This window comes from Protopterus annectens, chromosome 11.part0, assembly GCF_019279795.1.
Source record: "Protopterus annectens isolate FY-2018-M chromosome 11.part0, PAN1.0, whole genome shotgun sequence".
In the NCBI taxonomy this organism is placed as follows: domain Eukaryota; kingdom Metazoa; phylum Chordata; order Ceratodontiformes; family Protopteridae; genus Protopterus; species Protopterus annectens.
The window spans coordinates 586,748,669-586,761,388 of NC_056745.1; the positions used below are offsets into that span (position 1 = coordinate 586,748,669).

The following is a 12,720-nucleotide window of genomic DNA, read 5'->3' on the forward strand; positions in this document are numbered from 1 at the left end:
ACACCAGAAGAACGCAATTCACTAAGAGCTAACAATTGCTCTTTAGAAATATTGAACTGATTACGGCTGGAATCAGGATTATTCATCATAAATCTAATATCCAATTCGCAAGCGCTCTCAAACATTTTTAAAGCCACATGTAAAGGTGGATTGAATACGCTCGGGAGCTTCATTTTGGGAGCAGATGGTCGTGTAGTGTCATTAAACAGTAGTTTTAGATTTAATTTCCTAACATAGCATTTAAGGTCAATCAAGACCCTAGCTACATCACATTTCCTAGAAGGAACAAAGGTGTTACCCAAAGACAGAAGCTCCACTAGTTCTGGTTCCAATAGGAGGGTAGAGAAGTTATAGATAGTAAAGTCACCCCTTTTGTTCAAAATGATTTTTGGGGTACCCTCCGTGACTTCACCTATCATAGTGCCTAGTGGTTCCAATTCCTGTTCCCCCTCCGTTGTCTTTGGATGTTCCTGTTACCTAAAAAAACATTATCCCCATTTTGGTCACAATTAGAATCAAGATTATGTGCTAAAGCAGATGTTTCATTCTGCCCACCACTCTTGTCCTGCCTATTTCTATTCCTATTACTTCTACGAAGAGGTTGTTCATCTCTAACCCTAGTGGCATGCCCTGATATATTACCTGACTCTACCATGTCCTCTGCTTCCATTGGATCCAATATCTCCTCCCTAGAGGCAGTATTAGCAACACTACATAAATTAGGGAAAGCCTTATCCTTAGAATAAGCAAGTCTATCCCTATATAGTTTTTAGACTTATTAGACTTGAGTTTGACCATGTACGTGTCAATACTTGAGAATATACTGGCATGGTCATACTTAAATTGTAGAAAAGCACTATTAATTTTAACTTCCTCATCCAAATCACAAACTTCTTTAGTTAGTTCATCAATACAAACAGAATAATGTTTGACAAGCAATTCCAACAGTTGTAAACCTTGTGTCTGGAATAATAGTCTCAAGTCTGTCAAAAAAGCGTTACTATTTAGGAAACTCGAGGGAGCAAAATTGTTCCTTAAGCCCTTAGGAATAATACCCTCGTTTAAACATTGTTTAAAATAAGCAACTTCAAGTTGCATTTTTCTCAGTTTAAGAGTCTTAGTATCCAGTAGCTTTAATTTGTCAGTTAAACAGTCAGGAAAGTTATCATAAGAACTTTGGTTCTGCACTGACGGAGCATCATTAAAAGGCTTTGTGAATAGCAAAAAGTCACCTGTATTAGAAATCCATTCGGATATCGGTGCTACGCCAATAAGTGCCTCTTCCCGACCATTTGGAGCAGTACGTGAATTAGGTTGCAGGTTAGAAGACTCGCCCACAAGAGTATTTGTAAAAGAAGTGGCCATTCTAATCGGTTGCACCGCCGGTATAGATCCCTGGGTGCTTGTAAAGCATCCGCTTGCAGCACTTCGATTATTTGAGGTATCCACATTGTCACAAGCCCGTAATGGGTATGTTCTCTCCAAAACCGAGAAGCGTTCGTTTAGGGCTTCAATCTTTTGCGTCAGCGTCAAGAGCAGGTTAGGTACACCGGTAACATCCAAGTTAGATGGTTCCAACATAACAGGGCTAGCAGGACTCTCCATAGACTTGGAATCAACGAAAAAAACAGCAACAAACTTGATTAAATCCACACACCAACGTAGCCACAAGGATTCCAAATCAGAAAGAAATCTGCTCGCAAATAGGACCTAAACGCAATTTTATTTAATTTTGTACAAACAAGCAAAACAGCGTTTTCGCTACTCTCACTAGGTATGATAGAAGTGTACTCACACACTGCCTTCTACGTCAGTAAGACGGATAGAAGGTTTAAAGACAGGATTTATCAGCACTTGTACGCTATTAGAAACAAGAAGTGCGAGAATGCATTGGCCAAACATATTGATTCCTTCCCAGGGCACTCTTTTGTTTTTATGGGAATTGACCATCTACCAACCCCTCTTAGAGGGGGTCCCACTTCTATTGTATTAGAAATTCGAGAGCTTTTATGGCAACTTAAACTGGATGCTTTTAATGCACCAGGTCTGAACGAAAGTTGCAATATAGCTCCCTTCCTAAAGCTAAAATCATACTTGAGATGAGTACGAACAAATTTCTTATTTTTATTTTTGCTTAAGCTTTGAAAGGCTTTAAATGGTTTGTACTGTTTTATTTTTGCGGTGGGATGAGGCATGACTTCTTTTGCCATGCTTGTGAATAACTTGTACATGTAGTCAAGATATGGTTGTTTATTGTTGCTTACAAGTTGTCCACTTATTGCTTATATTTTAAAATTTTAATACCAACTTAAATAGGCCTTTTTAGGCTGCCATATACTTTTAGGGTAGTATGCCATTTAACCTACTGCTTGTAGGCGGTTACTTGTATGTATGGTGAACACAACTAATTAATTATTGTGTGAGTACACTTCTATTCCTTTAGCCTTGACTTGTATAAGTGCCTAAAAGTTTGTGCACTTTTTAATGTGCAGTTACATGTGACTTATTATGCCCTTTATACACGAGTAATTGTATGTTTTAATTATTTTAATTATTGTATTTTATTGTATTGTAGTGGCTTTTTGCTATATTAAGTTTGTTTTCTGTCACTATTGGATTACAATCACACTGATTGCAGTGACCGAATTTAACCTAATAAACATGTGAAGGAAGGGTCTTATTCGTAAGTACCCGTAGTATTTAAAGAGCGCTGATTTCGCGCCCTTTTTAGCCTCTGAAGAAGCTACCTAGTGAGAGTAGCGAAAACGCTGTTTTGCTTGTTTGTACAAAATTAAATAAAATTGCGTTTAGGTCCTATTTGCGAGCAGATTTCTTTCTGATTTGGAATCCTTGTGGCTACGTTGGTGTGTGGATTTAATCAAGTTTGTTGCAGCTTTACATTAATGATAATCTGTATTTTCTAATCCAAGGACATTCTTTAGGCTCTTTGCACATTTGGCATCCTGGCTACTGATCCACTAATACTGCTTAAGAGTGGGAGGTTGAGGCATTGAGAGTCATAACGCTGCAGATGGGAATAGTTCTTTCTTTGCATGTCCTAACTTTGGACATTGGGTTTAGGTTATGGCATCAGTACACTGTGTCATTTATTAGATTGCCATCTGCTCGAAACAGGCAGTAGCCATCTCTTATGCACCACTCTTGGATATAATGAGGTTGGATTCTGAAGGATCTAATATCTTTGAACATCCATCCGACCATTTGTCCATCAGGTTACTATGGATCATGTCAGTGAGTTCCTCATCTGTCTAGTGCAGAAATCTCCTCAGTGGTTAATCTTGAGAAAATGTAATGCTGGCCTTAATGACAACACCTATGAACTTGCCAAGGAGTTATTAGTTTATTACTTTTGTTGAAGAGCTTCAGTCTTAGTCAGGTGATTTCCACAATAGATGATGTCAGGACATTCATCAGACTAAGTTTTCCAGATTAACAGATTAATACTGAGACCAAAGACTTGGTAGTAGAACTTGTTTTTTAATCTGACTGTCACCAGTTTGCTGCAGGCTTGGCCTCACCTCACAGCCATCTGGTACAGAGCTGGTTAAATGCAGCTATCTCAAGACTGTTAATTTGTTAATTCAAACATCTCATGAAAAATCCTGGACCAGCACTTTCATGGAGTCAGTGCAGACACTGCAAGTACATTGGTAATGGCATATAATGACGTAGAGGCCAGTGCCCTGAACTGAGTCACCCCTGGCAGTGTATCCTCTATGGCTATGACTCAGCAAGCACCCCTGGGTGACCATGATTTTATGTTGTTATGTTGACATGAAGATGGGTTAAGATAACTTTGCTGTCGATGGGTGAACATTATGCTTTGTACCAGAAATAGAGTTCATGGGGAAAAAAACACCTGTGTGTCTAAAGAGATCTTTTCTTCATCTGGCTGTATACTTTTTGATATTTGACAGCTTGTGTAGACAAGTCCATTTGTATACTGATGGAGCTTATTTCATATTTGAGAAGACTGCATAGCATTTTGCAGTCAATGTTGCTAAAATAAGTCAGTCCTTCACAGATTTCAACTGTTAAGCATGGCTGTTTCTCTAGGGTGGCCAATCCAGACTTATGATGAGTTGGGTTTGATTACATGGACTATGATGACATCATAGATTTTATTTTATTCATCTGTCCCACCTGTTTTACTTTGGCTATCGACCCCACTGAGATTGTAAATTGTAGGCATTTTGTCCAGTTATTTCCCAGATTCTTCACACTGCTTTGCAGACTGGGGTACTTCCATGTACAACAAAAGAAGCTTTTGTCACTCCTGTCCTTAATTAGCCATCTTTCAGTGTGAACCATTTGAAGTATCATCACCCTATATGAAATTTTGTCAGAAAAGCTATTGAGAAGGGTGTCTACACTGAGCAGAAATCACACAACCTGTTTTTTGCTTGTCAGTCTGGCTTAAAAATTAGGGAGTGCACACAGATGACTTTCATTAGAGTGGTTACTGTCCTCCTGATGTTGAGAGATTGTTACCAATGCTCTGTCTTGGTCCTCTTCTCTCTCAGATACTGTTGATAAGATTGCACTAAAAGGCAATGTGCTGAGAGGAAGGTGGATGAATGCATGGAAGGTCAGTGACTATAACTTTGCTGTTAAATATAAAGTGAGGTGTGTATTTGGGTGTTAATAATGTTATTCATAGCTTAAGATGTGGTCATTTCTTGTATGTTCTGAAGGGCAGTTACCTCTTAGTTGTTATTACTAGTCATTGGTAGTCTTGCAGAGGTGTAGCCTATATCCTTGCAAGATAAGTTAATGGTAAAGGAAAAGGTGGAGCTAACTTTAATGTTCCATATATATCTATATATCTATCTGTCTATATCTGTCTCTCTCTCTCTCTCTCTCTCTCTATATATATATATATGTGTGTGTGTGTGTGTGTGTGTGTGTGTGTGTGTGTGTGTGTGTGTGTGTGTGTGTGTGTGTGTGTGTGTGTGTGTGTGTGTGTGTGTGTGTGTGTGTGTGTGTGTGTGTCTATATATATATATATATATATATATATATATATATATATATATATAAACACTTATTGAAAAATCCATTAAACCAGTGTGCTGTGTTCACTGAAGTATTTTCTGTGGCCTTTATACCACTGCTGTATTCTTGCTAAGACTATTTTCCATCACATTTTATATCAAATAGCCAACAACCTTGTGGGGATCATGATTTAGGTGATTTCTAATAAGGGCATTAGAGTGGTTTGATTTCAGATGAGCATAACCATCTGATTACAGTAAGGCCCTTGTGTTTATACCTCTGAAGAGTGTATTTGTAAGAAGAATGAATAATAGGGATCCAAGTATAGACCCCTCTGGAATACCCTTTTAGATTGTCAATGGTCACGATTGATCATGCCATGTCATGTGGTAAGAAATGTTACAGAGATGTTGTACTGGTGTACTGCAGCCTTACTTAGACCATAAAACTCCCATTTCCTTGAGTAATGCAACATATGGTCACTGCTAGTGACCATTGTCCGCAGCTTGAATATTTCCACCATTTAGCTTACTAACATTCATGAGATTTAAGATGTTGGTAGCCAGTACAAATAAAGCCACGACTGTACTCTCTCTGTTAAATGAAATCCAAGTTACTTTCTACGCATTAAAATGTGTAGTTACAAGTGATGCTTTTATTTGTAAAAGAACTAGAGATAATTTATTTCCCTGTCAGTGCTTTTTTCATTTACCTATATATATATATATATATATATATATATTAATACATACATATAAATATATATATATTTTATTACTAGGTGTCAGGCTCATTCGGTTTAATCAGAAACAAGACTTTATTCCATTATTTTTCTTCTCATTCATTTTTTCTTTATAACTGAATTTTCTAGACCCTTACTGAAACTGGAATATTCTTTCATTTCTGGGATTTTTGTCACATTTGCCTACTTGAACTAGTTCCCCATATATGTGTTAAAACAGGAACCTGCTCTAGAAACTTCTTCTGCATGAATGTACCAACCTTTCTGATATTTCTTCTGTTATAAAGGTTTGACACATAAAATGGTTGCTTGCTGTATTTTTTGTCAAGATCCTCTCTTTTTTCAAAATAAAGTACCAGTTCCACTCTCTGCTTGAGTTTGCCAATGGCAAGATTTTTATACGTGATGTTCCATTCAAGACTGAATGGTTAGAACTGCAACTGAGTTAATTAAATTCCTGGCCACACATGTTTTATAAATTGTAGATAATAAATAAGTCCTTTATTAGGTAGGTATGCATTCTGAATAATATGCTTTCTTTTATAATCAGAAGTGAGAACTGCAACTGGATTTCCTTAGATGTTGCATGATTTGCAAACACAAAGATATACAAGAGAAAAGGCACTCAGCATTTCAAGAGCCGACATTTCAGTAGGGAGCTACAGTAGGTGGGTGAAGTTTAAAAGACAACTGGCAGCTCCATTCATACATGTAGTAGTTGTGGGAACAATGCCAATATTTAAATGTAAGTTATTTTTTTTTAGGTTTCAAAAAATCATACTTGTGTTACCTTGCAGGTGCAATATAAAAGCGTTACACTTAAATTCATCTGAGAATTAACTAAGCAGTCTTAATGCAAGTTTTGAAAATATGAATTTCTCAAGTAAACTTCATAAATGATACAATAAATTGCATCCGTATATTTTCTGTCTTACAGAGCAACATCGAGTGCATGGTTTAGATGGGAGAAGCTGGCTATTAGGAAACATCAATCAGACTGGCTACTTTCGAGTTAACTATGACATCCGTAACTGGAGGCTCCTAATTGACCATCTAATGAAGAATCATGAGGTGCAGTAGCCCATGTACCTTTAAATTTTGGATATGCTTTCATGTACATTATTATTGAATTCTGTCATTCTGAACATTTGAATTAATCTGTGTGCCCTCAACAGGTTATTTCTGTTGGAAATCGAGCTGGATTGATTGATGACGCGTTTAATCTAGCAAGGTAAGAATGTCTATAGCCTTAAACTTTATGTCCCAGTTCTATGTATTATTTTTTTTTTGTTGTTTATTTACTGATTGCCTAAGATATTTTTCTGAATATGTATTTGTATTAACAGGTTTAACTACCACTGTGTGCTTACAAATGAAGTCTTAAGTACATCTTTAGCTTTGAGGGCATATGGTGGTGGAAAACAGACATATGCACAGACACAGACACATAGTGTCTGCATGCACATTGGTGGTGTCAATCAGAGTTATATACCAGGGAAAGATGAATATAATTGCATCTGTGCTTCAGTTGCAGTACTCAGGAGATTTAGAATGTAATAAATGGATGTTTCCAAAGAGCGACTGAATGGCCGGTAGTGGTTTTTGAGTTGTAAAAGTAAATGGCTCACTGTCAAGACCTAAGGCTGAAGTTAAAGTGCATTGTAAGCTGGGCACAGCTGCTGAAATAAAACATTGATACACCCAATTCAGTACTGTGTTTGTGCTCTAGTAATTACCCAATGGCAAGTACCCAGGGTAAGGTTACAGGTCTGCTTAAGCATTCAGAAATAATCTGTGTGCAAAAGTAAAGACAGAAAGGGAAAGGCTGGCAGATGATAAAGAAAGAGAGATGCCTATACGTTCCATATTTCTTGGCATTAAAAATGTGATGTCCTCATGGTTTTTGTACTTATTTCTATAAATATGATGAAAATCAATAGAATACGGACAGAAGGAGGTACACAAGAGCTATGCTTAATACACAATTGTTTGTGTTTTTTTCATTTTGTTTAACAAAGAATTGTTTATGCCTGCAGTTATTTATTTATTTATTTATTTATTTAATTGAGAGGTGAACTAGACAACATGATTCACACTGTTCATTGTCTCTCATGGCTACAAAAACAATGCAATTGCAATTCCAATAAAAAATGCAATAACATTAGCACAAAGGTTATATAGATGGAATATCTTATGAGCAACAGTCTAGTAAAAGCTAAAGGCCATGTCAACAGTGCAGACAACTTACACTTCACCTAAAAGGGAGGTGCAAAAACAATGAATGCAACTAAAGACATGAATTTACAGGATGAGAAAGTTATAAACTTAGGAGGATGGCATTTCATAACTTTTATTATGGAAAGAAAATACAGTAGCATTAGCAAGATGAAAAGGTAACAGTACCTTAAAACCACAGATTGCAGAAATCATGATAAACTGTATAGGAAATAGACTTTATTTCAGGTGCAGTATATATCACCGAGCCAACGGTTTAGAGAAAAAGTAAAGGCTGTGATGAGCGAAGATAGGTGGGTGAGACAGAGATTTAAAACTGTACATGAGGTGGATGCAAACAGATGTCCACACTGTAAAGCCTGAGAAACTATCTTACATAAATATAATCTAAAAATAACAAGAAGGGTATTATGTGGGATGGAGGCATGCATATCAAACACAGTGAAGGCCAACAGTATTATACATCTGGGAAGAATCACCAGATGGATGACAAATAAAGGCATTATGTCTTTTGCAGGGATGCAGGTTAGACAATGTGCTTTGTAAACCCAGGAACAGTGAGCAAGTGGATAAGAGGATTGTGCTCTAATGTTTGAATACATGCCTAGCGAGGGCAGATGATGTCATAACTATTGAAAGTCTTGGCCCAGCAAGCAAATTTGCATCCCTTATACATATATAATGATTGAAGTTACAAGGACTAGCTGAACAGAGAGATGAGGCTGTATTCAGAGAACAAAGCCAACCAGTGAATTTGTGTAGTAACAAGCATGGTAGTAACTTCAGTTGAAGAAAAAAGGTGATATTTCATTTGTGAAAACGTAAGCATAGATCCCTCCTGCACAAACCTATGGTCCCTGAATGTTGTTGTAGAGAATAAACTGCCCCTAGTGTTTATTAATCTGCCATCAGAACTGATGAGATAAAGGGAAAAAATAAAAAATAAGTTTCATCTTTGTAGCTTGATAGATCTTAGACATAGAAGTCTGAAATAATGGTGGCAGAACTAATAATAGGCTATTTGTTTAATTGCATTGACAGCATTCAAGGGATGACAAGGACATTTAACAGACCCCCACACACACACATACTCACACACACACACACACACACACACACACACACACACACACACACACACACACACACACACACACACACACACACACACAGCAACTAGGTGACTTTCTAGTCTGGGAAGAGACAAAGTCTTTGGCAGCTAATGGCAGTTTATGCTAATGAGTGTTGTCAGATTTGGAGAGAAACTGGTTCAGCAGAGAGATACATGTGTACAGGTTAATAAAAGGAGTACCTCCCTTTTGGGAGAAAAAAACTGTCTTTGCAAATGGACTCTACAAGGTGATATAACATTAGAAACATTTTTTTTTCAAAATGAAAAGTGACAAAAAATGAATTCAGAATTATAAGGAATTTCATTTGTAAGTTTAGTAGATATTGCACTTTTAACAAAGAGCAAATTTGTAGGTAACTCGGATTTCAGTCTTATGAGGGTTTAATGACACTTTGACTAGAGAATTCATTTGATGGCCACCATCACATTATGCATCAACAAAACACTCTTGTTAGCAAGAAGGACTTTTTCCCCCAGAGACATTTTACTGAATCTTTTCCTCCAACAGACCACAGTGATCATAAGCTGATCCACAGGAGTCCCACTTCATCTCTTCCATCTGAGGGTTTAGCTTGCATCTACATGAAGGGTTGTCCCAGGATGGATGAATGACAGAGGGCAGGATGTCATCTAATTGCCTTCAGATTAAAAATGTACATAGTAACATCATCCTTAATGACCCTGTGGCATTTGTCTTAACTGAATTCTTATTACCAGTGGCATAGTGGCTCAGATAGCACCCTGTGCTGGTGTCATAAGCTAACACCCCCCCCCACACACACTCCCAGTTTCTTCAACTATAGAAAAAGGGCTTCTGCAAATTGCAGGAAGATAATCAGTACCCAAGATGGACACTCCAGCCCTTCAAGTGAACACCACGAAAAAAAATAAATAAAACAAAGCCGATCCCAAGTGCCTTTCTGTAACAATATTTTCTTAAAGAAGCAACTGTTAATCTCTCAATCATGTTCTCTAACACTTTATGCCTGGGCGAATTGTGCCCTTCACCCTTCACCCCACCTTTGCTAAACTACTTCCTATTGCCTCATGGCAAACTAGCAAGCAGGACTCCTGCATAACTGGCAACTGACAGGCGTGCTTTTCTGTGCAATTACTGACAACTAATAGGTGTGCTTTTCAGTGCAAATGTCAACCCTGGTGACAGTCTGTAACCACAAAGATTACTGTTGTGTGTGCCAAATTCATCCATCTGCCTTGCTGCTGCACCAAGCCTCTGCTGCGTGTTAGTGTTGCAGCGGAGTGGGCTACCTCACTCCCACAAGCATGGGTAAGCTTGCATTAACCAATAACTCTTACCCTTTCTGGCCAGCATATTCAGCACCTGGGCACTAGTCAAACCCATGTCTTTTGGGTCATGGTCAGAGCTTTGCATCTATGCCACACAACCAGCCTCCTAGGGCGTCCTTAACATTATTTGATAACTACAGGTATATTTAGATATTATTCTGCTTTCCTTTATAAAACTATCCTAGGGAAAGTGAAGTCACTGCACATGTTGTAAGGAAGGGAGAAAGATATGATACAACACTGTCTTCCATAAATTGTAAAAGAACAGTTAGTACAGAAATTGTCTTACATTGACTGTCAACCTTTCAGAGTTTAAATGCATTCTACATAATCATCTGCTACACTAACACAATTTCTGACAGAGTCAAAATATTTGGAGGGGGGTTATTTCAGCCATAACTAAACAAGGTTTGTTCATCTAAAGAATGTGTTGCCCTATAGATCATAGGATCATAGAATCATATGAGGTTACTAGGCTAATGTCCCTGGGGCCCTTACAAGCCTAGCCAAGTTTTACCCTTACTTCCATGATCAGCACCTATCACCCCTGTCCAAGAGGGACATTACCCCTGGCATGAATGTACAGTTACCCATCCAATAGTCCATACTGCATTTGAAGAGTGCCAATGAGGTGCTTTGCTTGACATGAAGTGGGAGTCTGTTCCAAAGGTGTGGTAACCTCTGGGAGACAAATCTGTCCTTCCAGTAGGTTCTATTAATGTTACATACTAGGTTAAGGCCATTAGAGAAAATAACCCGTGTACCATTTGACTTACGGATATGCAGCATTTCCAATAAAGCAGGGTCAATGAGTGTCTTATATGCAGGGCAGAAATTGCCTCTGAGTAGTCTGTATGAAATAGAATTTAGTGACAGTGATCTCAGATGATCCTGACAGGACAGATGCTGAAGACCTTGAATTTTCCTTATGAGGAACCTTTGTGGTCTCTCCAATTACTGCAGGTGCTTGGAAACGTACATACCAAAAGGGGCATTGTATTCAATTATTGGCCTGATGAGGGAAGAGTACAGGGAGGTTATAACGTCTTTTGTTCTGGAGGCAATGCTCTTACTTATGAGATGAGCAATATAGAATGCCCTTCGTACCACTGTGGAGACATAGTGATCAAAGGTAAGGTTGCTGCCAACCTATGTGGCCAGGTCTCTCACCACTGAGTGCATACTTAGGGTGTTGCTATTGCTGTGGTAGTTAGCAGGAACATCGCTGTTACCAAAATAAATGATAATACATTTTTTTGCATTGAGCTTAAGGCCATGACTTTGGCAACAGTCATTTGTTTGTGTAAGACCCTCTTGTAGGATGTTGACATCATTTGGAGATTCTATGGCTGCTCCTCATTTGCAGTCATCAGCAAATTTTGTCAGCCATAGACCTTTAGTTTTAGCTTGTACTTTGGAGAAATATATTCCAAATAGTAGAGGTCCCAGGAATGATCCCTGTGGAACGCCATTATAGGTCTGCTGTTGGAGGTGGATTCCCCTATTTTGACTATATGTGTTCTATCAGTGATCCAGTTAGCGATCCATCTAATGATATATGGGTTGATACCTAGCTGGGTGAGTTTGTTAATGATGCTTGAGTGGGGGAAAGTGTCAATAGCCTTGGCTAAGTCTAGGCAGGCTGTATGCAGAGATTCTCCTCGTCATGGGCCTTGGTGACTGCCTCAAAGAGGTCCACCAGGTTCAACAGGCATGATCTCCCTTTGACAAATCCAGATTGAGTAGGGTCAAGTGTTTAGAGATTACCAATATTTTTGTTGATAAGGTCCATAATGATTGTCTCCATGGCCTTGCAGATAAGGTTAGTCAGGCTAATAGGTCTATAGTTCCCGGGGTCAGTGGAAACACCACCTTTGTGCAAGGGGATAACAGTGGCCTTTTTCCATTCAGCTGGGACAAAGGCAGTGCTTAGACTATGATTGAAAAGAGTACACAATGGCATTGCTAATTCTTTTCTGAGCCCATGTAGGACGCATGGGTGGGATGTTATCAGGTCCCATGGGTGCTGTGTTTTCACCTTAGAGAAGGCATTCATGACCTGCTCTTTAGAGATACAAGGTAGAGGAAAGGTGGTTGGAATGTCTTTAGTTAAGTGTGGTGGGGAGAGGGGAGTGAAGTTTTCACAGAACCTGTCATCTAACAGATTAACCATGTCCACATCTCAGCATATGTAGCATCATTAACTACCAGTTCAGCACAAATCTGGGCCTTTTCTTTTAGGTTACAGATGTAACTAAAGAATGCCTTATGGTTGTCCTTAGTTGAG

The 12,720-nt window shown here is 38.5% G+C and overlaps 1 protein-coding gene across 1 annotated transcript in view; it reads left to right on the plus strand.

Annotated features, from left to right (window-relative positions):
* TRHDE (thyrotropin releasing hormone degrading enzyme) overlaps positions 1-12,720 on the plus strand; it is a 5,519,112-nt gene that overhangs the window by 3,440,885 nt on the left and 2,065,507 nt on the right. Inside the window, 3 exon segments of the mRNA XM_044088069.1 lie at positions 6,696-6,829; positions 6,934-6,989; positions 9,743-9,750. Coding sequence (XP_043944004.1) covers positions 6,696-6,829; positions 6,934-6,989; positions 9,743-9,750 — 198 coding nt within the window.